We start from the raw sequence: 26,670 nt of genomic DNA on the forward strand, positions 1-26,670 counted from the left end.
TTTTTAAAAATAGTTATTAAATTTTGCCTTATATACAAGTTATTATACGAGAAAAATGTTTAACATTTTTTTAACTGTTAACTCAAATTTCTCGTCAATTTTGAATGTTTCATTGTCAGTCCTTAAAGCACTTCACAAAATAGATGATATCATGAGAAAAGAAGATTATGTGACAATACTGAAGCAATATCTCAAGACATCAGCCAGGAAGTTAAAGCTTGGGCGGAAATAGTTCTTCCAAATAGACAATGTTGCCAAAATGGTAACAAGGTGGCTTAAAGATAACAAAGTCAATGTTTTAGAGTGGCCATCACAAAGCCCTGATCTCAAACCTATTGAAAATTTATGGGCAAAGCTGAAAAGGCAGGTGCGAGCAAGGCGACCTACAAACCTGGATCAGTTACACCAGTTTTGTCAGGAGGAATGGGCCCAAATTCCCACCAACTATTGTGAGAAGTTTGTGGAAGGATATCCCAAACTATTGACCCAAGTCATTCAAGTTAAGGGCAATGGTATCAAATACTAATGAAATGTATGTAAACTTTTGACTTTGCAGTAAGTAATAAAAAAGCCTTAAAATAGTTTCTCTCTCCCATTATTCTGCCATTTGTCAAATATTAATAATTATGGTAATCCTAACAGACCTAAAATGGGAAAGGTTTATTCAGATTTCATGTCAGATAATGAGAAAAACATGCAGATGTGTCTTTTTATATAGTGTATGCAAACTTCTGGTCTCAACTGTATATCTCACCCCTTTATTTATATGATTATCACATGATAATGTAATTCACTTCACTTTATGTCAGTGATAATACTATGATGATAAGAGTATATATATTGTATAGGATTTTCAATCCAGTTTAAGTCGAACAGCAATTATACACCTTGTCAGTATAAACAAGACCCATCAGATACCTGGTTCGTCATTTACTATTCCTTTGCACAATAGGCAATCAAACGTTGTTTTGTAATGAAACACAAGTTGTACTTGTTTTAAAATAAACTTGAACTTATATCCATTGATATTGCTTTAAATAAAAAAATAATGTGTTGTTATCCAACACAGTAACTGCTTTTATCTTCCCTCTTTCAACAGTAATTATGCACCATTATGACTGTAATTAAGGCTGCTGGTAAAAAAAAGGTTAAAGTTGTTCTGTTTCCTCATAATACCCTATAATTTGAAATAATGGGATTTAATTTAAGGTTATAATCAAAATATGTCAGTCTTCTCTGAAAAGGAAATGGTTGACATACATTTCATCTATAAATTACCATTGTGAAGCAAAAATGGCCTTGTTGGTCTGAGAAGAAGAAGTGAAGCTATCATGTAGGTCTTTGAATCCAAATATTTAACATAATTTCCATAATGGCTATAATACACTAAATTACATTAAAAAGGATCTCTCTGTACTTACACATATACAGATTTCTAATTGTTGCAATGTTATTATTACTGAAATAGTTACTGTTGAAATAGTTGGAAGAGGTTCTTGGTGGTCTTTAAAAAATGTGACATGTTGTAATGAGTGAATTACAGCAATTATGTTCATTTCTTATTTGTGGATTTTTTTTAATATCAGCTATTAGCTAGAGATGTAGCTAGAGATGTAGCATGCCCCTCTTTTGGTTTAATGATGTTTGGTTCAACAAATGTGTTCAAGATAAGGACTATCATACATTCAATGAGGCTCAAGGGCGGGCTCTGTTAATCATTGAAAATTGAGTAGATCACTTTACCATTTCACCTAAAAGCATGAAACTGTTAAGTTATCAGGATTATCCAACTCGTCAGATATCAGGAACGCATCAGAAAGAAAATGTCAAATGCTTCAAACATCTGTATGTTCTTGAGTACATGACTGAACCACTAGTGTGGGTTAAAGATTGGTCACTAGTAGTCATGTAGAATTCTAAACAATTTGCTAGACCTGCTGAATTTCAACAATGTGCAATTTGATTTGTGAGAATCAGCAAAATGCACGATTTCATCAGCCAGAAAAAACTCTTGTGACCTCATGCGAGAACAGGCAGATTTCCCAATAATGCCATGCAGCTATTACATAGTATAGCACATCATGTAGTAGAACACAACCTATCATAGCCTGTATAAAAGCCAAGGCAGTGAATGCAGCACAGCAATCATTTCACAATATATCAGTTTATGTCACAGCTTACAGTTCAGCAAATGAAATAGAGATAAAAAGCCAAAAAACTCTGAATATAATGCAAAGATAAGTTGTCTGAAAAAATACACAAATAGCAATATACACTATGTGCATGAGTATTAGGCAATAGGCATTTTTGATTATTAATTTTACTATTCAACAATTACAGTGCAGTCGGTCAATCCAATGGTTAATAAACCTAAATATTTAAGAAAGTAAAAGTGAGGTTTTGTCTTTCTTAGAATATCTCTGTGTGTAGAATTATTGGGCAAATATCAGTTTGAAAGATCATTATGCAACTAATTGAAAAACATAAATTTTACGATCTCAATAGTTTATTTTCATCAATTATTGTGACAATCATAACCAAACACCTAAAAATGCACACAAAAAAATTCTAACATTTAAAAAAAAAATCAGTGACTAATAGTCACGATTCTATTCAGTGATACTCATAAGCCTTTGATCATGGAGTCTGTTTCATAGTCTGTTGACAAGGAAATTTTGGGGCGCCACCAACCATGGCCTCTCAGACACTGTTCAGAGAGATGACTGTTTTCCTGCACCGTAAATCTTCTGTTTCAGAAGAGCCCACAAGTTCTCAATAGCGTTTAGGTCAGGTGAGGAAGAGGTCATGTCACTATTCTTTTCATCATTAAGGCCTTTAATCTGTGGAATACTTCTGGGCTCTCCAAGGAAGTTGCAGTTCTGGAGTAAAGGGGGTTTTACACATAGCGATATCGCTAGCAATATCGCTAAAGCGTCACCGATTTTGTGATGCAGCAGCGATATTGCTAGCGATATCGCTATGTGTGATACTTACCTCCAACCGGCTCCCCCGCTGTCTGTCGCTGATCGCGCGAGATCGGCCGGGTCCATTTCTCATCGGGCGCTTCCTGCTGTCACCGACGAGCGACGCATGGACGCGGGCGGGAGGACGTCAGTATCGCTGCGTGTGACAGGTAAGTAACGACCGCTGCTGCGTTGCTACATCGCTAATGAGATCTGCCTGTTTGGCAGCTCACTAGCGACCATTTAGCGATGCACCAGCGATCCTGACCGAGTCGTATCGTTAAGGGTATGTCACACTTAGCGAGATCGCTCGCGATATCGCTTAAGCGACCTTGAATTTTTGACGCAGCAGCGACATCGCTGACGATGTCGCTGCGTGTGACATGTTGTGGCGACGTGGCCCCCGCTGCGATGTCGCTGATCGCGCACGAACGTTCAGGACCGTATTTTGATCGTTGGCGTCCCGCTGGTGTGCCTGAATCGTTGTGTTTGACCCCTTTTATGAACGACGAGCGATCTCGTTGGCGACTCATATGTCAGCAGCGCAGGCGGGACTAGGTTTCATTTGTAATAACGCCCCTCAGCACCGATTGGTGGCCACTACATCACCCCAGCAATAAATGAAAACGTCACAGTGCGTCCCCATCTATTGTTCCATTGCGCTTGGATTACACCTCATTCTGGTCCTTTGTGCGTGCTGAGTATAGTATCGTGTGAGGCTGGTTCTGGATTCTGAGTCACAACTGCGATTCATCTTTGGCATTTCTACCATCTGGTTTTCTGGATTTCCTTAGCAAGGTACATATATTTTGTTTGTTTTGTTCCCATTTTTAAACTATTTTAATCTTATTACAATTTGTTATATCTAATGTTTTTTCTTTTAGCAGTGCAAACCGCATCTATTGTTTGATTTTTGTTGCTTTGTGAGTAAATCTTTTTGTAATATTTGATCCTCTATTAATTTTTTTTTTTAAAACTTTCTAAATAACTTTTCTATTCCTTTTACTGGGCAGGTTGCACATAATGTACATGTCCACCGCGGAACGTGTGATTGTGGCAGCAGCTTTACTGATGGAGGGCGATCGACAAGAAGAGGCGCGGGTGGAAGAGAGGCGCTCCAAACGAAAGCGTCGCATGTGGACCAGAGAATGGCTGGAGCAGCGGTCCAAATTCACCCACATGCATCTAGTGAGGGAGTTACAGGAGAAGAATCCGCAGGATTTCCGCAATTATCTACGGATGTCGGAGGATTCATTTAAGCTCCTACTGGAATGTGTGAGGCCACTCATTGAACGGCAGGATACACGGATGCGTGCAGCTGTTTCGGCAGAGGAACGTTTGGCTGTCACACTGCGATTTCTGGCAACCGGACGTTCAATGAAAGACTTGCAATTTTCAGCAGCTGTTTCCCGATCACTCCTCAGCGTGTTAATCCCAGAGACATGCAACGCCATCGTCCACAGTATACGGAGCTACATGCCTTTTCCTAAATCCGTGGCGGAATGGAAAAAAATTGCATCTGATTTTGAACGTATTTGGCAGTTCCCTAACTGTGGTGGTGCCTTGGATGGCAAACATGTGCGCATCACACAACCAGCCAACAGCGGAAGTTATTTCTACAACTACAAGGGCTACTTCAGTGTGATCCTCATGGCCCTTGTGAACGCAAATTATGAATTTATAAACGTTGATGTTGGCATGAACGGGAGGGTTTCGGACAGAGGCGTTTTGGAGCACACTATTTTTGGTGAACGCTTGAAGAACTCTGAACTGCACTTGCCAACCAACATGGACACCACCGCCAATCTTAACTTTGTGTTTGTGGGCGATGAAGCCTTCCCCCTTCATGCGCATCTTGTGAAGCCGTACCCACTAAAGACTCTGACGGAGGAAAGGCGTATTTTTAATTACAGGCTGTCAAGGGCACGCCGCGTTGTTGAGAATGCGTTCGGCATCATGGCCAACCGCTTCAGGGTTTTCCACACTCCAATAAACATGAAGCTGGAATCCATAGACTCCGTGGTGTTGGCCTGTTGCGTGCTGCACAATTTTTTACAAAAACGCGATGCTGCAGCCTACAGTCCGCCAGGCTTCATGGACTCAGACAGCCAAGGTGACGTGGTGCTCGGAGAATGGCGTGAGAATGATCCTGCTATTGCAGGACTTCGACCTGTCAATCAAGGCAGGACCAAGGACGATGCAAAGGCCAGCCGAGATAAGTACTGCCAATACTTCAACGGGCCTGGTGCTGTGAGTTGGCAGCATCAAATATAGTTATGTAAAGATTGCTTGGTTATCCTGTTTAAAAGTTTGTGCTAATAAAAAAAAATAAAAATTTCAATTTTGTGTTGTGTTTATTCAGAGGTGTGATGGGGAGGGGGTATTAATATCGAGAAGGCAAAAAACAAGAGGGTTGAGATGGGGAGGGACAGTACTGGGGACATAACTCCAAATGAGGTGGAGGTGATGGTGAGGGGGGAGTTATGTGGGGGGAGGGCAAAACAGGTGGTGTGATTGTAGCGGAGTGAGCAATGGGCAGAAGGAAAAATGAGGTTAAGCCCACACATATGCATCTCAGGTGCGATCTCAAAGAGGCTGTGGGACTATGACGCATCTGCGTTCCCATTCGCCGTGACGTCATGACGCATGCGTGGGCGGCGTTACAGCGGCCTAGAAGAAATTATTCTAAACAATATGGCTTCCAGGCGTTCTGTACCCTGGGGAGAGCCTGAGGTTCGATTCTTGATCCAGGAAATCGACGCAAGGGACTATGATTGCACTACACATGTCCGGCCCATGCTTCATAAGAAGAGGGTGTTGAAAAAAATTAAAAGAGGCCTCATGCGCAGATTTGGGGTCGAGCGCAGTATGACGCAGATACGAAAAAAACTCGCAGATCTGCGCTACCGCTCCAGCCAGCGCATAGCAAATATCAGGTCCGACAACCAAATTGAAGAGGGTGAGTGTTTTTGACAGAATATGAGAAAAATTTCTTTTAAGTTGTATGTTGTCTATTAACGTGTGCATTAACGCTTCATATCTCAGATTGCACGTTCAGCATTCGCTAACTGTTCAGTTGTTAACAGTTTGCAAAATGCCATGTGGTTATGCTGGGACATAGCAATGTGTTGAAGTGAAAGTGAAAGTGAAAGTGAAATGAATTTTGAATAATATTTTCCTTTATTTTTACAAAATAAACATGAGCTTGCACTGTGGAGAATAACATAAATTATTGTTATTATTCAAGTGTTCTTATTCAAATAACGGCTGACGATGTAGCATCTCGCAGAACAATATCCTTTTTTTTTTTTTGGTTTCAATTAAAAACAGCATTTAACATGCAGATATCCATGGATTGTTTTCCATATTTGTAGAACCACCATTACCATCAAGCCCGCCATCGCAGGATGATCCAACAGCCCCAGCATCAACGATGGATCAAACAGGGTCACCACCTACCGCTTTGCCCGCTTCAAGCCCATCTCCGGCATCACTCCAGGATATAGATGTGGCCTCTCCATCCGGTAAGTAAAGACATTTATTTTTAAAAATGAAATAACAAAAAAAGGGGTTCTTAAACTTTTGTCTCTGGAAAGGAGGAAGTGTTGCCATGTAAAATTTCCTTTTTTTTTTCTCATAGCCGTTGGTGCCAGTGCTTTAGGGTGGGCTATTAGCCCCTCCCCAGAAAGAACTGTTCCGACCCAATACCGTAAGGATAAAAACAAAAGCCATGTACCTTTTATTTCTACTGTCTCTATAGTTGCCAGGTTTACATTTTACATTCTTTTCATCCACAGAAATACCCACAGCACAGGCACTGATGGCTTCTCACCGGCGGATGAGAGCAGCTATGGCTGTCACTCTGGCAGCCATGGACGTTCACGGAGTGATGCTGGAGAGGTTCTTGGCGGGTGTACAAGAGGGTAGCCAGTAATTTTTTTTTTTTTTAGGTTTATTTATGTTTTTTTGTTTAACACCCTTGTTTCTGATGTTGTAAAAGATGTTAAAAAAAAGAGTTTCTAAATATATCAGAAATAAAAATTTAAATATTTTCTGATTATATACGTGGCTGGATATTACTTTTAGTAAAAGATGTTCATGTGCACAGCCATCTTTTAAGTGTTGTTAACATCAATGTTCTAATACGAAACAAAGGCAAGTAAACGACACCACAATTCATGTAAAATATTACATTTTTATTTAAAAAAAAAATAAACCAATTTGAAAAATTAAAAATATGTAAAACTATATACAAAACAAAATTTTCTAATAAGGTGCAGGAACATGGCCTTGGTTTGGCGGATGCTCCCTCCACATTGTAGGCTCTGGAGTCTCAGTATTCTGCGGCCAAGCGTTTTGGGGGTACTGACGTCTGTCCATGAAAGCTATTGTGTCTGTAAGTTTCCCCATTGAGGCTTCACTCAAAACTTGTAGCATAAGCCTTTCTGCATGGAGACGCTGAACTGGGTGTAGTGTTGGCAGCTTTTCATTTGCATAGAACGCAAAGCCGGTCAGGTTCTGAGGTGTAGTTAAAACTTTTTTTGCCAGTTCAATAAATTGTGGTGTCTCCGAGGTGGGGGCCTTCCTTTTGCGCCCGGAAAATGTCAGTTGCCTCGGCACAGAGGCGGATGGTGCAGATGGGGATGGTGTCTCTGTTTCCTCCTCTTGTGTCGTAGATGCGAAGCTGTGTTGCTCTGGCGTGATTATGGGTGTAGAAATGCCAGCCTCTTCTGTGTCCTATGGGAACAGAAAATACATGTTACATCACAAGCAAAAGAAATATACCTTCACAACAGCCAAATATAGCTACAAGATGAATAAAGGGGGTTGTATCAATGGTTTTTAATTTGTCCTTCAATGGTATGTCAAATAGGTAGGCATCTAGCGTAAAGCTAGATCAATTATCATTACGTTACGGGATAACGTCTGCTATTGTGTCAATGTTTCCTTAATTATTCATAAATTCTATTCCTAATGGCCACGTACATTACTATGAGTTGTAAAATCAAGGTACTTACATCACCGACAGGGGAGTCATGCTGGATCAATGGGTCTGGGGCCAAGATAGATGCCATTTTTCTCGGAACTTCTTGGTCCCTTGTGAAAGAGAGAAGTTCGAAGTACCAAAGTTTCGGCACATAAACATCCTCCGACCCCACTCCCGACTTGGTTGAATTCTCGACTTTGTTCACTTCTTTTCGGTACACTGTGCGTATGGCCTGAATCCTTTTTTTAACCGATGCTTCATCCGCTGGCTCACTGGGGTAATGTTGTTTTGTAAGCTCAACAAGTTTTCGGTAGGCCTCCTTCTTTTTAAGTCGGTTACTATAATCAGCCGACTTTATTCTCCATAAGCAAGGCATCGTGCGGTACATCTCTATGAAGTCCCGCAGGAATTCGTGCTTATCAGCCATCTGTAATAATGAAAGGATAATGTTAAAATGGCACAATACTAATAGAAACATTTGTTTTATTAAAAAATAGGATAAATTAAAATGCGTACATTACCAACAACTTATAACACACCTAGGATCATAAAATGGCGGAGATGGGCACGGCTGAAACTAAAATGGCTGCCTGCCACCCAAAAAAAAATTAGATGGACAACAACAGTTTACACAGCTGCAGAAAAAGGCAGTGGTGGGCGCAGCAGAAAAAAAATTTGCTGCACCAAAAAATCACAGAGATAGACGACAAGTAAAAAAGCTGACAAGAAATTAACGCGGCAGAAATAACATGGCTGGCCACAAAAAAAAATTAAAGTGATAGCCAACAACACAGTAATGGTGGGCGCGGCAGAAAAAAAAAAGGTCCGAGATAGATATGTGATAGCGGAGGGCGGTGGAAGGAAAACTACCAAGGCTGCTAAACAAACATGTAATTCAAAAATGTTAATGACACGTAAAAATGTTAAAATAAAAAAATTATAAAAATAAGTGCCTACCTTACAAGACTGTATGGAGATCCTGATGGAATCAATGAATCGAGGGCGAACGCAGCAGCGCCACACAATGGATCTCAGGTCTTGAATCACAGAAGGCGGGCAGGACGCATTAAGGTAACCACAGCGCTCGAGAACAATGAAAGGGAGCGCTATTGCGGCGTCCTTTATTACTCTGTCGTCCAATCACAAAGCGAGAGCTGTGATAGAAACAGTCATGCCATACCGTGCCATTTAGTGATGACCAATCTGGGTTGAGGGGAGTGGAAAATGATGCGCTCAATCACGCCTATCTAGGTCTGGGTCTTTAACAATACATGCTGTGTGACAGGTCCCAACGACCCCCGAGGTCGTTATACAGATCGCTGATTGCAGATGTGTCGTTTATGAGATCTTCCTGTTTGGAAGCTAACTAACGATCATATAGCGATGTTCTAACGATCTCTCCCAGGTCGTGTCGTTGTCGTGATCGCTAGTGCGATCGTTTAGTGTGACAGTACCTTTAGACAAATTTATTTGAGTTGAATGGAATTCTGCTAGAATTTTACAAAAATACGTATTCTTCAAAATGCAGATTTTTTTGTAATTCGTGCCTGCCATTTTGAGGAACTGGAGAGATCTGGGAAAAGATAAAAAGAAAAAAAGAATATTCATCTAATTATTCATCCATCTCTTTAGCCACCTCTGCTGTTTACTCTCCCCCGCATGATCCTTGGTGCCTTTTCTTATTGTTCTCGCATGCTGAAACACCGGGCATCTTCATATCAGTCCAGGACTTCCAGCCACTACTAAGCCTGGGACGTCTCTTCACATACGCAAGGAGATCCTGCTCCAATTTAAAGCTAGAAATCCCATACTCCTCATGAAAATGTCTGGTGTTTCAGCAAATGGCAGCAGTAAGAAGAGGTTCCATGAGAAGGATTTGGTGTACAGTGAGCAGAGGAGATGAGTGTTGAGAAGGGTATTAGTTTTTTTTCTACATCTTACATTTATTATGCCCTGGGGTGTCTCTAGATTCCAGCGCATAAAGGAACATTCTGCTCACAAAGAATTAATTAGCTACAAATTTAATTTCCAGTAAAATCCGTGGCGAATTTGAAACTTGTCAGAACTGCTCATCTCTAGAACTCACCAAGGAACTATATAAAACTGTATTTATTCTAGTATTGTATTTATTTCTATTTTTAAGTCCTCTGCTTAGTTCTTGTATAAAGTTGTAGAAAAGATCCACTTTCTTGCACTCATGCAAAATGTGACCCTGCAGTGTATCTGCTGTATAACAAAATTTAATTTTTATTTTCTTGTAGAAATACTGAAGAGCTAATTGTACCTTTATTGCTAAAATGATTCACTGTAGGCTAAAAATTTCACAAAAAGGATTAATATAGAAAAATCTGGATCTTTTGCACCAAAAAGAAAAAAAATTTAATATGTTAGTAAAATAAGCTGGATCAAATAATGCAAAAGTATGGTTACAGTATATTTACTGTGCAGAACAGTAAAACAAAAACTTTCTAAATTTAACATACCATAACAAATTCTGAGCAAAAGGTAAATTGTTTTCAACGTAATGAATAGTCAAAAGTTCAGAGTGTGGATTTAGTAAGAAAAAGATGACTTTGAGAAAAAGAATAATCTAGCTAAAAACCTGCAAAGCTCTGAAGAGATTTCTCAGATTTATGCCCCCACTGGGGGTTAGTGCTGGAGACATTATTGCTAAGGATGCTTTTAATCTTGGTGATTAAGTATCATACATATGTTCTGTATGCAACTATCTGTAGGATGTATTTACATATTCTTAAAGTTCAACCTCATTTGAAAGATTCTGAATATGAAACACTATCATTTTAAACCCCTCATCTCTGACTTATAAAGTGTATTTTTCTAGTAATTCCAAAAGCTCAGTGCAGTATGTATAATAGATATTTTACATGCTTACATACTAAAATTTTCGTCATTGCTTTGTTGCATATAAATGATCAACTAAACTGTATTTTAATTTCAGTGGCAAATATAGGTTTTATTTTTAGGATCTCTGTGTTAATAAAAATTGGATATGTTTCATTTCTGAGTAAGGTAGAATTGCCCCACAGCGTTTTTTTCTCCCTGTTGTGTTCTAAAATTTTGACAAGACGAGCGTTGATTAATCATGCACGATTATGAGCCAAATCTTAGCATTTTATACATAGTAAATGTACCAACTATTGTTTAAAGTGAACCAGTTAGCAGGATTTTGCTAAGTAAACTACAGGCATAGTCAGATTGGCACTGTTACTTTGAGTAAAATGAAATCTGGGAGATAGAAATGTGTTCTTGTGTAATCAGTGTTAGAAGTTTTCAGTTAATGAGATGCCCATTCTTTGGGGAGGAACAATAGGCAGGGTCTTATCTCCCTGCTCTAAGCCAGAGAAACACCGAGAAACAACACATGCGTACGCTGACGCATGCGAACTGATGCAAACCTGCGTACACCATTTTAAAGATAGGTACACATTATGTGTGCAGATCTATGCGGATCAAACGGTGTGCGCACAGAGGCAAATGTGAAAGGAGAGGAGAGACCTGCCCATAGGCTGCCTTGAAGCATAGTCTGTCTCTATGATGAGGACTATGGTTGTGCTTTGGGGCAACGTGTTTGAAGGTCGTTTCTTGGCCTCTCTTGCCTAGAGAAGGAAGAAACTACACTGCCTACAGTCCCACCCCAAAGCAAGGGCATCTCATTAAATAAAAACTTCTAAGGCTGGTTTCATATTTGCGTCTGTGCGCGCAGCGTTTGATCCACATAGATCCACATGCGTCATGTGTACCTATCTTTAACATGGTGTACGCAGGGACATGCGTTTGCATCAGTTCACATGCGTCAGCATATGCATGCATTGTTTCTCAGTGTGCGGCGGGGTCCAGCGAACGCAACATGTTGCATTTTTTGAAACGGCAAAAATCCATCAAATATGTGCAGTCATGCGCATGTGGATGAGTGCGTCAAAAATGCATTACTGTCTATGAGAACGAATGCGTACGTAAGGACATGTGTATGCATGCATTCAATATGCATGCGTAATTTTAATGAGTTGGTCCAGGAAGTGATTCAACCACCTGCTAATTGATAGCTCTATAAAAGGAAGTGTGGACACTGCAAGGCCATAACTCTCTGGACTCTGGACGATACCACACGACTGGTATGTAAGTATAGAACCTTTGAAAATGTCTGTCTCTCTCACTGCTGTTTGTACTTTGTACTATTTTTTTTTCTGTTACTTTTAGACTTGTCGACTCTCCTGGTGCAGTGGTTGTCTCCTGGTGCTGCTGTTGTCTCTTGGTACTGCTGTTGTCTCCTGGTGCTGCTTTCTGTCCTGGTGAGGACAACACTGTCTATGTAAGTATAGACGTTTTGAAAATATCTGTCTCTCTCAATGCTTTTTCTGTTCCTTGTAGACTGGTCGACTCTCCTGGTGCTGCGGTTTTCTCCTGGTTGTCTACTGGCACTGCTATAGTCTCCTGGTGCTGCAGTTGTCTCCTGGTGCTGCAGTTGTCTCCTGGTGCTTTCTGTCCTGGTGAGGACAACACTGTCTATGTAAGGATAGAAGCTTTGGCAATGTCTGTCTCTCTCAATGCTTTTTCTGTTCTTTGTAGACTGGTCGACTCTCCTGGTGCTGCTGTTGTCTCCTGATGCTGCCATCTGTCCCTGTCCTGTGCTGACAGCTGTGCTGTCGGACTACTGCCTGTGATGTAAGTATTGGTGTCCAAGTATGTTTTTTGTGTCGACATTGTGTTTGGATCTTAACAAGTTTAATTTTTCTTCTCTGTTCTTTTCTAGAGTGTTTCACTTGACTGCCACCTGCTGTTCAAACATGTCATCAAGCGAAGAACTGACTTCTTCCCAGGGTGGACCTGACAAAGATTATGGAATCACATTTGCTATACTGATTGGCATATATTGACTGGCAATACTCCACATGTGTTAAATCATGTAATTTATTCACAGGTACCTTCCATTGATGAATAGCAGGAGCAGTCAAGTGGAAATGAAGCTTCCCAGGATCATCAGGCCCATGTGTCTCAGGAGGAAAGACGGAGTGTAAGTAGTCTTTTCATCAGATTTGTACTAGAATCTTTTTTTTTTAGTTTTACTTAAAATTCTTTTTACTATTTTATCTATAGGTTTCACAATGGGAAGAAGCCACACTGGATATAGACAATGAGCAACTGATCCACCTTGTGCAAGAGCGAGTACTGTTGTGGGACACCTGTGACCATCAGCACTCCGACCATGTGGTGATTCGACATATCTGGGAAGAAGTGGCAACATCGCTGCTGGCTCATTGGGACAGTGCCATGCCACGTGCCAGAAAAGATTTTGGTAAGTATTGCAATGTGGTCTGACACTGCAGTGAACCTGTTAGTGTATGGGCATTGTTTTCCAATTATTACTTTTTTCCCCCTTCACAGTGAAAAGAATCAAAATCCATTGGTGCTTGATGAAGGACCGCTTCAACAAGGACATGAGAGAGGAGATTCGGGTTCAAAGTGGTGCTGCTCAAAGGTTCTAGAAATACAAATACCACCGGAACCTTGCATTTCTCAGGCCTGCGCTTGCTCAGCCCATGTAAGTACAGTGGGGCAAAAAAGTATTTAGTCAGTCAGCAATAGTGCAAGTTCCACCACTTAAAAAGATGAGAGGCGTCTGTAATTTACATCATAGGTAGACCTCAACTATGGGAGACAAACTGAGAAAAAAAAATCCAGAAAATCACATTGTCTGGTTTTTTTTCATTTTATTTGCATATTATGGTGGAAAATAAGTATTTGGTCAGAAACAAGCAAACAAGATTTCTGGCTCTCACAGACCTGTAACTTCTTCTTTAAGAGTCTCCTCTTTCCTCCACTCATTACCTGTAGTAATGGCACCTGTTTAAACTTGTTATCAGTATAAAAAGACACCTGTGCACACCCTCAAACAGTCTGACTCCAAACTCCACTATGGTGAAGACCAAAGAGCTGTCAAAGGACACCAGAAACAAAATTGTAGCCCTGCACCAGGCTGGGAAGACTGAATCTGCAATAGCCAACCAGCTTGGAGTGAAGAAATCAACTGTGGGAGCAATAATTAGAAAATGGAAGACATACAAGACCACTGATAATCTCCCTCGATCTGGTGCTCCACGCAAAATCCCACCCCGTGGGGTCAGAATGATCACAAGAACGGTGAGCAAAAATCCCAGAACCACGCGGGGGGACCTAGTGAATGAACTGCAGAGAGCTGGGACCAATGTAACAAGGCCTACCATAAGTAACACACTACGCCACCATGGACTCAGATCCTGCAGTGCCAGACGTGTCCCACTGCTTAAGCCTGTACATGTCCGGGCCCGTCTGAAGTTTGCTAGAGAGCATTTGGATGATCCAGAGGAGTTTTGGGAGAATGACCTATGGTCTGATGAAACCAAACTGGAACTGTTTGGTAGAAACACAACTTGTCGTGTTTGGAGGAAAAAGAATACTGAGTTGCATCCATCAAACACCATACCTACTGTAAAGCATGGTGGTGGAAACATCATGCTTTGGGGCTGTTTCTCTGCAAAGGGGCCAGGACGACTGATACGGGTACATGAAAGAATGAATGGGGCCATGTATCGTGAGATTTTGAGTGCAAACCTCCTTCCATCAGCAAGGGCATTGAAGATGAAACGTGGCTGGGTCTTTCAACATGACAATGATCCAAAGCACACCGCCAGGGCAACGAAGGAGTGGCTTCGTAAGAAGCATTTCAAGGTCCTGGAGTGGCCTAGCCAGTCTCCAGATCTCAACCCTATAGAAAACCTTTGGAGGGAGTTGAAAGTCCGTGTTGCCAAGCGAAAAGCCAAAAACATCACTGCTCTAGAGGAGATCTGCATGGAGGAATGGGCCAACATACCAACAACAGTGTGTGGCAACCTTGTGAAGACTTACAGAAAACGTTTGACCTCTGTCATTGCCAACAAAGGATATATCACAAAGTATTGACATGAAATTTTGTTTCTGACCAAATACTTATTTTCCACCATAATATGCAAATAAAATGAAAAAAAAACAGACAATGTGATTTTCTGGATTTTTTTTTCTCAGTTTGTCTCCCATAGTTGAGGTCTACCTATGATGTAAATTACAGACGCCTCTCATCTTTTTAAGTGGTGGAACTTGCATTATTGCTGACTGACTAAATACTTTTTTGCCCCACTGTATATATATATATATTTTTTTTTATTTTCTTTTTAATAATGTTTTATTTTTTCCCACACAGAACCTGGAGCAGCACAACACAACCTGGATTTTTTCACTAATGTTTTTCTGTTTTCCAAAGAGAACCTGGTGTAGCACAACACAACCCAGATCATCCTCTGTTGAAGCGGCCCTTCATCTACCAGCCACTGAACAAATGCAGTCCCAATCATCCACTAGCGATGGAGCAATCTTGCGGGTTTCACAGGCTGGGGAACAGGCAGCCGGTCCATCAGGTTTTCCCCTCTCCCAGCCCTCTGCTGCTGCTTTTGTTGGGTCTTCTCATCAGCGGCAGAGGGTCTGGAAGAGGTCAGGCATGCCCGAGTTTATGCACTTAAGCTTTGTCTTCCAGGATGGTATTAGGTTGATTGCTAACAGAGTGAAGAGTGGGTTCAAGGATGTGAACAAATGCCTTGATCGCCTGGAAGCCGACCTTGAGAGCGTGTCAAAAAACCTTACGCCTCAACTCCAGCTGAATGCCATGCAGGCCTGCCAGGCTGCTTACAGCTACGCATTGCAGCAGTAGCAGTACCAGCAGCAGCAGTCACAAAGCTACAATCAACAGGACAGAGGATATTACCAGCAGCCTATATATTTTCCAGCTCCTACACCACCGAACTATCCTCCACCACCACCGCCTCCAGTTTACAGAGCGACCATGCTGCCGAGTTCATCAACCCTGCAGCCGGCAGCATCCACCATGCTCCAGAGTCCAGCACCCATGCAGCTAGCAGTATCCACATTGCTGCCCACTCCAGCACCCCTGCCCAGTCCAGCAACCCTGCAGCCAGCAGTATCCACAATGCGGCCCAGTCTAGCACCATGCCAGATGACTGCTACAGAGGCCACCATTTTCACTCGGCCCAGAAAACACAGCAAAAAAACCCATTTCCACCAGAATGAAAACCAGGAGCCAAAATCCCATTCCCACATTGGACCCACCACATTCACCCTCACTTACCAATTTGAAAGTCTGCGAGTCATTTCCTCGTCCAAATGAGCCAATGTCCATGGCAACAAATCTACACTCGGCATCCGCAATAGCCATTAGAACAATGGAAATGTATTTTTCATAACTGAAGTACTCTTCCAGCAAGTTTCATAATCCTAATGTGTTTGCCAACCACAGCCCCCACAAAGTTAGAAAAATTAAAAATTTCCTGGAATTTGGAAGCATTTTCAAGCCACAGTTCAGTTGTTGGTTGGGGGAGGAATTCTTGCCGCAGAACATCAACTAAAGCACGACAGGTGTCTCCAATAATCCCAGAAAGTGTGGACACTCCAATCCTGAATTGAAAATGGAGTGATGATAATGTCTCTCCGATACCAGAAATTTGCGGAACAGAAAATGAGAAAAAAAATCAGTACATGGCTTTTATAGCAATTATATTAACCCTGCTGTTATGTTCGGGTCATAGTGACCCGTAAGAGAATTTGTGTGGCGCTGTAGATATTTTTCTATAAGTTTCTAAAACTTGAGGTTACTTGAATTTTCCTCATTTGGGGGGACCAAATGAGTATTTTTTTTTGTTTACTTTTTGCTACACGCCGATTTGTACACTTGTCGTGTTCTTGTCATATTGACCCGCAATCATTTTTTACAGCTGTGAGGCCATATTTTCAGTGAAATAAAGGAGTTATAACCTCAGTTGAGTCTATTTATTGCATCTACTATTGTATATTAATTTATTTATTTCCTAAATTATTTCAATGGGGCCGTACACATGCTCTGCCGGGTGTATGTGCACCATAAAAATGGCTTTATATTGATGATTTTTCGTGCGCAGTCTATACTAAAATGTAGAGCGCATCCAGAGAGATCACTAGGTGTGCACTACACATGTATATTCTGGCAGAACGGACTGCGCAGAACGCGCTGTGAAAGAGGGCCTTATTTTGTAAAGCTGAGCTCTAAAGGCTTCCAAATGATTTTTTTTGCTAAGTAAAGGTACTGTCACACTTAGCGATGCACCAGCGATCGCGAACAGCGATATGATGTGGTCAGTGATCCCTCACCACGTCATATCGCTGGTCGGGATCGCTGGTGCATCGCTAAGTGGTCGCTAGTGAGCTGCCACACAGGCAGATCTCACCAGCGACATAGCAGAGGTCAGGGGTCGCTACTTACCTGTCAGACGAGGCGATGAAGACGTCCTCCCGCCCGCGTCCACGCATCGCTCGTCGGCGCCACAGGAAGCCCAGCAGGAAGCTGACGGCGAGAAATGGTCCAGGACGTTCTCGCGATAACCAGCGGGGGAGCGGTCGGAGGTAAGTATCAGACATAGCGATATTGCTAGTAATATCGCTATAACGTCACAAAAACCAGTGACGTTATAGCGATATTGCTAGCGATATCGCTTAGTGTGACAGGCCCTTTAGTCTGTCTTCCTGGCTTATCTCCTTGTTTTCAGAAGGGTTCTTATCTTCTCTGATCTTATCAGTACACATATGCTAGCATACTAAAGGCCCCTTTACATTTAGCGATGCACCAGCGATCCGACCAGCGATACGACCCGGTCAGGATCGCTGGTGCATCGCTAAATGATTGCTAGTGAGCTGTCACACAGGCAGACCTCACAGCGATGCAGCAGCGATGCAGCGCACGATACTCACCTTTCACACACAGCGATCCTGACGTCCTCCCGCCCACCTCCACGCGTCGCTCGTCGGCGCCACAGGAAGACCAGCAGGAAGTGGCCGACGAGAAATGGAGCCGGACATTCTCACGCGATCAGCGATGGACAGCGGGGGAGCCGGTCGGAGGTAAGTAACACACATAGCGATATCGCTATAACGTCACAAAATCGGTGACGTTATAGCGATATCGCTAGCGATATCGCTATGTGTAAAACCCCCTTCAGCCATTTGACCTTTCAGTTTCTTTGGACAGCAGCTCTGTACACATCTCTGTTCCAGGCTGTATCTTGGCTTTTTACAGGTATCTAGCTTGTTATGGTTTCTTATTCAATTCTGTTGGTAGATTGTATATTGTAAAGGAAAACTTTTATTTTATTTTTTACATGTACTTAGTGTTATTACTCTGTGATTCTGTAAGCTATAGGTCACTGCATACTGTCTGCAAAGCTGACAAACTTTTTTCAGTTAAGAGCTGTTATTTTTTCCTTAGCTCCTTCTTTGTTGAAGCAGGGGGTTACTTACATTTGAAAGACTCAATGTTTTTACAAGTGGTATAGTATTCTCACTGCTCTGACTGAATGAGTAGCATGTTAGCTGGCTGGACATTGAGCACTGGTATGTTTTGATGTAGTATAGAAGCTATTATTGTTTTTGAAGCTGGTTGTTTTTTTCTCAGATTTTATAATTATTGGAAAATCACTGGTTAGGCCGTATATTGAGGAGAGAAAGGTCACACACAGAATGGAAGGAGCAGCAGACCTTGTACAGAGCATCCAGCAACATGCTCAGGAAAGTGAAACCATGACCTCCACAAGCATTTCTACCCCCATGGCCTATACCAGTGGTGCTTCAAGAATAAAAAGAAAAAGGTGCAGCTATTGCCCTTATTCTTGTGATAATAAAACAAGTATTACATGTTCTGGATGCAAAAAATTCTTATGCAAAGCCCATATTTATTGTTCTTCATGCAAGAATACATAAAGTAATATTACCATGTAAATATGTTCAAATTGAAGTGTTTATTATCTTTAATTTTTTTTTTCACAAAATGTTTGATTTGCTTGTTTTGGTTTGTTTTTTTTTTACCACATATGTGTAGTTTGCTATTTTTCGTTTTGCTTATTACTAAAAAAATAAAGATTTCAATTTCATTTTTCTTTTTTTTTTCATTTCCAAACATGTTCCCATACAGTCTAGTAAACAAAAGGTATACAAATAATTGAGTTAGAGTATCTAAAATCAAGATTTAATAAACCGGGTCATAGTGACCCGGGAGCACTACAAGTGTATAGTACATGGGAACAGAACAGCAGGGTTAATGCCAGGTGTTTCTTTTTGCCAAATTACATTCCTCAGGGTGACCAAAAGACGTTCCTCAGCAGGAATTGCTAGACAGAGCTGTGTGTCCTGCCTGGTGATGAATCCTTGGACATGAAGCAGCAAGTCATGGAAGCTCTGTTCTGACATCCTCGTGTAGTCAAAAAACTTCTCCGGGTTTTGCCGCAGCTCTGTCTACAAAGAGTGGTAGGCTCCACAGCTCTCATGGAGATCAAGGATGGGTTGCTGCCAATAGCAACGACGACGTCTTCACCATCATTCTCTTCTTCTTTGTTTTTGACAAGCAAAAGCAAGGCAGCAGCCAATTTCAGTTGTAAATCTAGATCTTCATAGAAGCTGTCCAGGTCAAGATCCATCTTGCAGCTATATACAGCAGCCAAAGACGAGGATTGCATCATGCAGTTTGTCTATATATATAGAAATCCCATGAGACATGCCTACTGGGAGTCTGATGTCAAGGAAAAGCTACTGCAAGTAGTGGAAATTTCTAACGCATGCGCATAAACAACACAAACGCATGCAAAAATGCATACAAATGCATTTAAACCCTTCTTTTTTTGGCATCATGTGTAAGATGATGTGGATAAAAAAACACTGTGTAAACATGCGTTTGCATGCGTTTTTACATCCTTTTGCACATGCAGATGATATGCTGTGCACAGAAATGCTAATGTTAACCTAGCCCAACACTGATTACAGAAGAACCACAAGACAGATTTCTTCACCCCATGGATCATTTTAATCAGTGTAACAAAACCAACATGACAATGCTTGTCGCTTTCTTAGCAAAATCCTGCTAACAGGTTCACTTTCACCCATTTCTGATGTCGGACGGGATAGTATGTCCGATGTCAGGATCCCTCGCTTTGAGGTGGGCTCCGGTGGTGAGCCCACCTCAAAGCCAGGACATGTCAGCTGTTTTCAACAGCGATTCCTCCCGTGCCTATTAACTAGTTAAATGCCGCTGTCAAATTCTGACAGCGGCATTTAACGCGCGCATCCGGCAATCGGGCCAAAAATACGCACACCTCTGAACACCGTCACGTGATTGGGGGTCATCGGTGCATCAGCACGATAACCAGAGGTCTCTTTGTGACCTCTATGACTGTTGATGCTGGATTATGCTATGAGTGCCACCCTGTGGTTGGCGCTCAGAGCAAGCCTGTAATTCTGCTATATAGAGGCGATCTGAGCATCGCCTCTGAGTAGCAGAGCTGATCAAGTTGTGGCAGCTTCTAGGCTCCCATAGTGGCCATTGAAGCATGCCAAAAGTAAAACAAAATGTGTTTAAAAATATGAAAAAAATAAAAAATCTATAAAAGTTCAAATCACCCCCCATTTGCCCCATTCAAAATAAAACAATATAAATAAAATCAAACATACACATATTTGGTATTGCCGCGTTCATAATTGCCCACTCTATCAATAAAAAAGGATTAACCTGATTGCTAAACAGTGTAGCGAGCAAAAAATTAAAATGCCAGAATTACATTTTTTTTGGTCGGCATGACATTGCATTAAAATGCAATAACTGGCGATCAAAAGATTGTATCTGTAAAACATTGTATCATTAAAATCTTTAGCTCGGCCTGCAAAAAATAAGCCCTCACCCAACCCGAGATCATGAGAATTGGAGATGCTACGGGTCTCAGAAAATGGCACTATTTTTTTTAACCAAACTTTGGACCTTTTTCTCACCACTTAGATAAAAAGAACCTAGACATGTTTGATGTCTGTGAACTCGTAATGACCTGGAGAATCATGAAGGCAGTTAGTTTTAGCATTTAGTGAACCTAGCAAAAAAGCCAAACAAAAAACAAGTGTGGGATTGCACTTTTTTTACAATTTCACCGCACTTGGAAATTTTTTCCCGTTTTCTTTTACACGACATGGTAAAACCAATGGTATCACTCAAAAGTACAACTCATTCCACAAAAAATAAGCCCTCACATGGGCTCTGGGAAGAAGGGGAGTGAAAAACGAAAACGCAAAAATGAAAAAAGCTCCGATCATAAAGGGGTTAATCAATTTCTTTGCAGAGTACTAAAGAATATTTAGCTTAAACATTTCTCCTAAAACAGTTCCAGATTAAGGAAGATTTCAAGTGCAACACAGCTTTACACACTATATAAGTAACAAGTTGTACTTTTGAATCACACTAGTCATTCTGCCACATAGAGTACTGGAAAATAAATTCCAAGTGCGGTGATATTTAAAAAAGTTCAATTACACAATGTTGTTTTTGTTTTGTATTTGCCATGTTTAATACATCGTGAAGCTGACCTGGCAATATGATCAGTATGAGTATGCAGATGCCAAATATGCATAGTTTTTTTTTATTTAAATGATGAAAAAAAATCTGAAATTTGTCAAAACAAAATTCTCTTTTGTTGCCATTTTCTGAGACCCATAACATTCTCATTTTTTGGGGTCTGGTGCTGTGTGAGGGCTTATTTTTAGCTCCCTGATCTGAAGATTTACTGGTATCATTTTATGCTAAATACAATGTCTTTATCGCCTTTTACTGCATTTTATTGCAATGTTATTGTGACCAAAAAACTTAATTCTAACATTTTTATTTTTTCATTTACTGATCAGATTAGCTTATTTTATATTTTGATGTTTTATATTTTGATAGATAGGACATTTCGGAATGCTGCCATACCAAATATGTGTATTTTTTAAAATTTTATTTAAGTTTTATTTTTAATGGAGCAAAAGGGGAGTGATATGAACTTATGTGTTTTTTTATTCTTTTTAATATTTTTCTTCCTATTTGCTGTCAGTAATTGACATTGATATTTAACTGGTTAACAGCCGCAGGTGGATCTCGGATCCTCCGCGGCTGTTATAGGCACCTGATGGCATATTAAATCAGCGATCAAGTGTGGGAAAAGATGAGGACTCAGCGTCTGAGACCACATCAAAGTGCAGGGACACCGCCAATTACGTAAATATGTGCCATTTGTCATGAAGGGGATAAGAAATACATCATTTTTTATTGACAGTTTGTAAAAAAGAGTGCAAGGGTTCAAAGTGAATGCAAGAACACAATGGCTTGAAAGTCTATCTAAGCAAAACCTTTGATTGCAGAATGGTAAATCTATAGACATGTTACAGAACAGGTCTTCAGGGGAGGACATATCATTGGTGTAACCTAGCTCTGCAAAGGAATGCGTGGATTTCGTCCGCGCTGCCCAAATGATGAAATTCCAGAGGTTAATAAAGTTTGACAGTGGTTTATTCTACGCGTTTCAAGGTTTTTTGCAACCTCTTCTTCAGGAAATACCACATGAAGCATACATGGGTGGTGCAGTCAGATGACACATGTCAAAGTTCATAGTTAGCAGACAGTATAAAAATTCATAGTAATAGTTAGAAGCTGTTCTTATATTGACATGTCTATTTTAATTTCACAGGTTGTTGAACAAAAGGAAAAAAAAAAATATATATATATAAGGAAAATTAAAAAACACATATATACTGAGCAAGAAAAGCAAGTCTCGGACACAAACTCCTAGAGATATGCCTCAGCTTCCTCCAGATCTGCTGCCTGACAATTAGACCACTTGGCTATGCTAACAGGTTCCTGCAAGTGTATCCAATGTGGAAGAGACATATGTTGAAATAAACCATTAGTTAAAAATTAAATTACAAGGATCTAAATTTTAATCAATTAAGAATAAATGTTTTATTAATAAAAAATAAAAAATATGGAATATATGCTCTCAGTGGCAGAGTTGGAAGGACAATGTGCTCCACACCTGCAATATTGCATCACCTTCAGGATCATACCACAGGAGAAGCACACAGCGCATCTCCAGATACCACATGGCTGTTAAAAACTCCAGCGGAGTCAAATTATACAGTGACCAGTGCTAGTATAGGTCAAATACCAAAAAAATAAATAAATAAATAAAAAAATAAAAAAAATCATCACTCCTTCAGCAGCGTTATTAACACCACCTGAGGATAGCAAATCATGTCAGAGGATGATTTCTTTAGGACAACGGAATGATTGGTTATATACAATTATTTCTCAGAGGAATATTATTAACAAACTTAAAGAAAAAAAAAGCATAAATAAATATACCAGTATTTATTTCACTGGGGCCAAAGACAAGTCCAGAAAGAGGAAAGGAATTAATGCTCTGTAGAACTGTTATTTCTCTGAGTGGAGATAGAATAGAAAAAATTGGAAGAGAAAAAAAAACAAAAAAAAAGCAAACAGGGTCTAGGTTACTAACCTAATTATCTAGCCGCAGCACCATCGGTTTATTCCAATTACTGTGGAGCACTAATAGTTAATAAGTCTCTAAATTTAAAGGGCTTGCTAGACATAAAGGAGTATGATGGAAATAAATATAATAAAAGCACATTCCCTTATAAAACATGAATAAGATCTTTTGTACCAATTAAATAATCAACCCATCAGGTATTTTATGGTGAAATTCTTTAGAAACTCACACAGAAAAATAAATATTAAAAGACATCCATAAGTATTAAAAAAATAGAAATACATATAACGAACTCTATTAATAAATTAAATAAACACCTCTGTGATCTCATTAAGACCCTGTGGTTTGAGGCTTCTTAATTTATAGATCCAATATACCTCTTTCCTGTTTAATTTCATAATCCTATTTGGAATATGAGCAGGGATATGATCAATAGGAATAATTTTTAACTTATTAAAATCTTTATTATGAACTAAGGTATAATGTCTCGAAAGACCATGGGTAAGAAGACCTTTTTTTATGTTGTGCCTGTGGGAATTCAGGCAGAGATGAAGTTGTTGTGTAGTTCTTCCTACGTATTGCTTTCCGCAGGGGCATTCAATCATATAAATAACAAATTCAGAATTACAGTTTAGGAAGTAGGGTATATTGAATTTCTCTTTAGTGGAAAAGGAGATAATATACATCTTACAAAGAAAAAAACTTCAATCATTAGTAGTAATAAAAAACTCAATTTAAGTTCAGCTGAAAAACTGGCAATGAAATCCCTTGCCTCTAATAAAAATATTGTAATCAGATCAGCCGACAAAGGCGGAGGAATAGTGATACAAAATCGCAAGGATTATATTGATGAAGCTATGAGGATTCTCTCTGATGATAATTATTATAAAAAAAGCACTCATAAAGAATATACTTCATCTATAGTGAAATATAATGAATTCATTTTAGAAAATTTTGAGTTGGATATTTTTAATAAAAAAGAAAGGAATTTTTTAAGTATAAAAAACCCTAGTGTCCCATTTTTTTACCATCTCCCAAAAATACATAAAAACATGCAAAACCCCCCAGGCAGACCAATTATCGCAGGAATTAACTCTTTAACTTCCAATTTGGCACAATACATTGATAGAACCATGCTAATACATGTTTTTAACCTCAAGAGTCATCTTCGAGACTCCTCTCATCTACTGGCATTACTACAAAATATCCCTTGGAAAACCAGTTATGTTTTTTTAACCATGGACGTAGCATCGCTATATTCTAATATCCCACATGATGTGGGACTACTTTGTTTTTATTACTTTCTTAAATTTGATGAGAGACTCTCTACTTTACAAAAAAACTTTTTAGCCAAGGGACTAGAATTTATATTAAAAAACAATTATTTTACATTTGATAATGAGTTTTACCATCAAATGAATGGGACCGCGATGGGCTCGAAAGTAGCACCTATGTTTGCGAATCTTTTTATGGGAGTTTTTGAAGAAATATTTGTTTTTAATGAAATTTGGCAAAAACATATTGTATTTTATAAGAGATTTATTGATGACCTATTTTTTATTTGGGACAATACAGAAAACAATATTAATGATTTTATCCAACAAATGAACAACAACAACTGGGGTATCTCCTTTACTGCTTTTTATGATGTTTTTAGCATTAACTTTTTAGATGTCACTCTTTTCGTAGAAAATAACAAGATCTGTAGTAAAACCTTTTTTAAGAAAGTTGACTCTAATAGCTATATCCACTTCAGCAGTTGGCACTATCCTAAATGGCTGAAAAATATCCCCAACAATCAATTTCGCCATATCAGAAAGAACTGTACCACTGATACTGATTTTAAACACCAGTCTGTTATTCTGAGAAAAAAAATTTTAACCCAGAAATATCCCTCGCATCTGGTAAAACGAGCCTATAAAAATTCTATGAAATTGAAACAGACAGCGCTATTAGAGAATAATGTTAAAAATGGTACTGATAATAAATTTTGCATGAATTTTATAACTCAATATAGCAATCAACACAAGGAAATCTGCGAGGTTTTACAGAAAAATTGGTACATCCTACTTGATGACCCTGTCCTCAGTAAAATCCTCCCAAGAAATCCTGGAATAACGTACCGTAGAGCACCTACTATCAGGAGCATCATAGCACCTAGCCGCCTCAAGCCAGTAACCAACGGCCATGAGAGGCATATTTCAAACACTATTAAAGGCGCTTTTAAATGTGGTACTAAGAACTGTTTATGCTGCCAGAGTATTGGCATAAGATGATGGATATTATCTCCTTTTCCACTAAAGAGAAATTCAATATACCCTACTTCCTAAACTGTAATTCTGAATTTGTTATTTATAGGATTGAATGCCCCTGCGGAAAGCAATACGTAGGAAGAACTACACATCAACTTCATCTCCGCCTGAATTCCCACAGGCACAACATAAAAAAAGGTCTTCTTACCCATGGTCTTTCGAGACATTATACCTTAGTTCATAATAAAGATTTTAATAAGTTAAAAATTATTCCTATTGATCATATCCCTGCTCATATTCCAAATAGGATTATGAAATTAAACAGGAAAGAGGTATATTGGATCTATAAATTAAGAAGCCTCAAACCACAGGGTCTTAATGAGATCACAGAGGTGTTTATTTAATTTATTAATAGAGTTCGTTATATGTATTTCTATTTTTTTAATACTTATGGATGTCTTTTAATATTTATTTTTCTGTGGGAGTTTCTAAAGAATTTCACCATAAAATACCTGATGGGTTGATTATTTAATTGGTACAAAAGATCTTATTCATGTTTTATAAGGGAATGTGCTTTTATTATATTTATTTCCATCATACTCCTTTATGTCTAGCAAGCCCTTTAAATTTAGAGACTTATTAACTATTAGTGCTCCACAGTAATTGGAATAAACCGATGGTGCTGCGGCTAGATAATTAGGTTAGTAACCTAGACCCTGTTTGCTTTTTTTTTGTTTTTTTTTTCTCTTCCAATTTTTTCTATTCTATCTCCACTCAGAGAAATAGCAGTTCTACAGAGCATTAATTCCTTTCCTCTTTCTGGGCTTGTCTTTGGCCCCAGTGAAATAAATACTGGTATATTTATTTATGCTTTTTTTTTCTTTAAGTTTGTTAATAATATTCCTCTGAGAAATAATTGTATATAACCAATCATTCCGTTGTCCTAAAGAAATCATCCTCTGACATGATTTGCTATCCTCAGGTGGTGTTAATAACGCTGCTGAAGGAGTGATGATTTTTTTTTTTTGGTATTTGACCTATAC

General features: G+C 39.6%; 2 protein-coding genes across 3 annotated transcripts in view; both read right to left on the reverse strand.

Annotated features, from left to right (window-relative positions):
* The window catches only part of ENTREP2 (endosomal transmembrane epsin interactor 2), a 1,465,465-nt gene that overhangs the window by 210,973 nt on the left and 1,227,822 nt on the right, over positions 1-26,670 (reverse strand). The window lies entirely within an intron of this gene.
* LOC141098920 (uncharacterized) lies at positions 6,289-9,062 on the reverse strand. The gene is made up of 2 exons (XM_073586918.1): positions 7,982-9,062; positions 6,289-7,700 (listed from the first exon to the last, which is right to left on the reverse strand). The coding sequence occupies exons 1-2, from the start codon at positions 8,426-8,428 to the stop codon at positions 7,230-7,232; spliced, it is 918 nt and encodes a 305-aa protein (XP_073443019.1). The 5' UTR covers positions 8,429-9,062; the 3' UTR covers positions 6,289-7,229.

Source organism: Dendrobates tinctorius, unplaced genomic scaffold, assembly GCF_039654945.1.
Source record: "Dendrobates tinctorius isolate UK_male_01 unplaced genomic scaffold, ASM3965494v1 ptg000097l, whole genome shotgun sequence".
Taxonomy (NCBI): domain Eukaryota; kingdom Metazoa; phylum Chordata; class Amphibia; order Anura; family Dendrobatidae; genus Dendrobates; species Dendrobates tinctorius.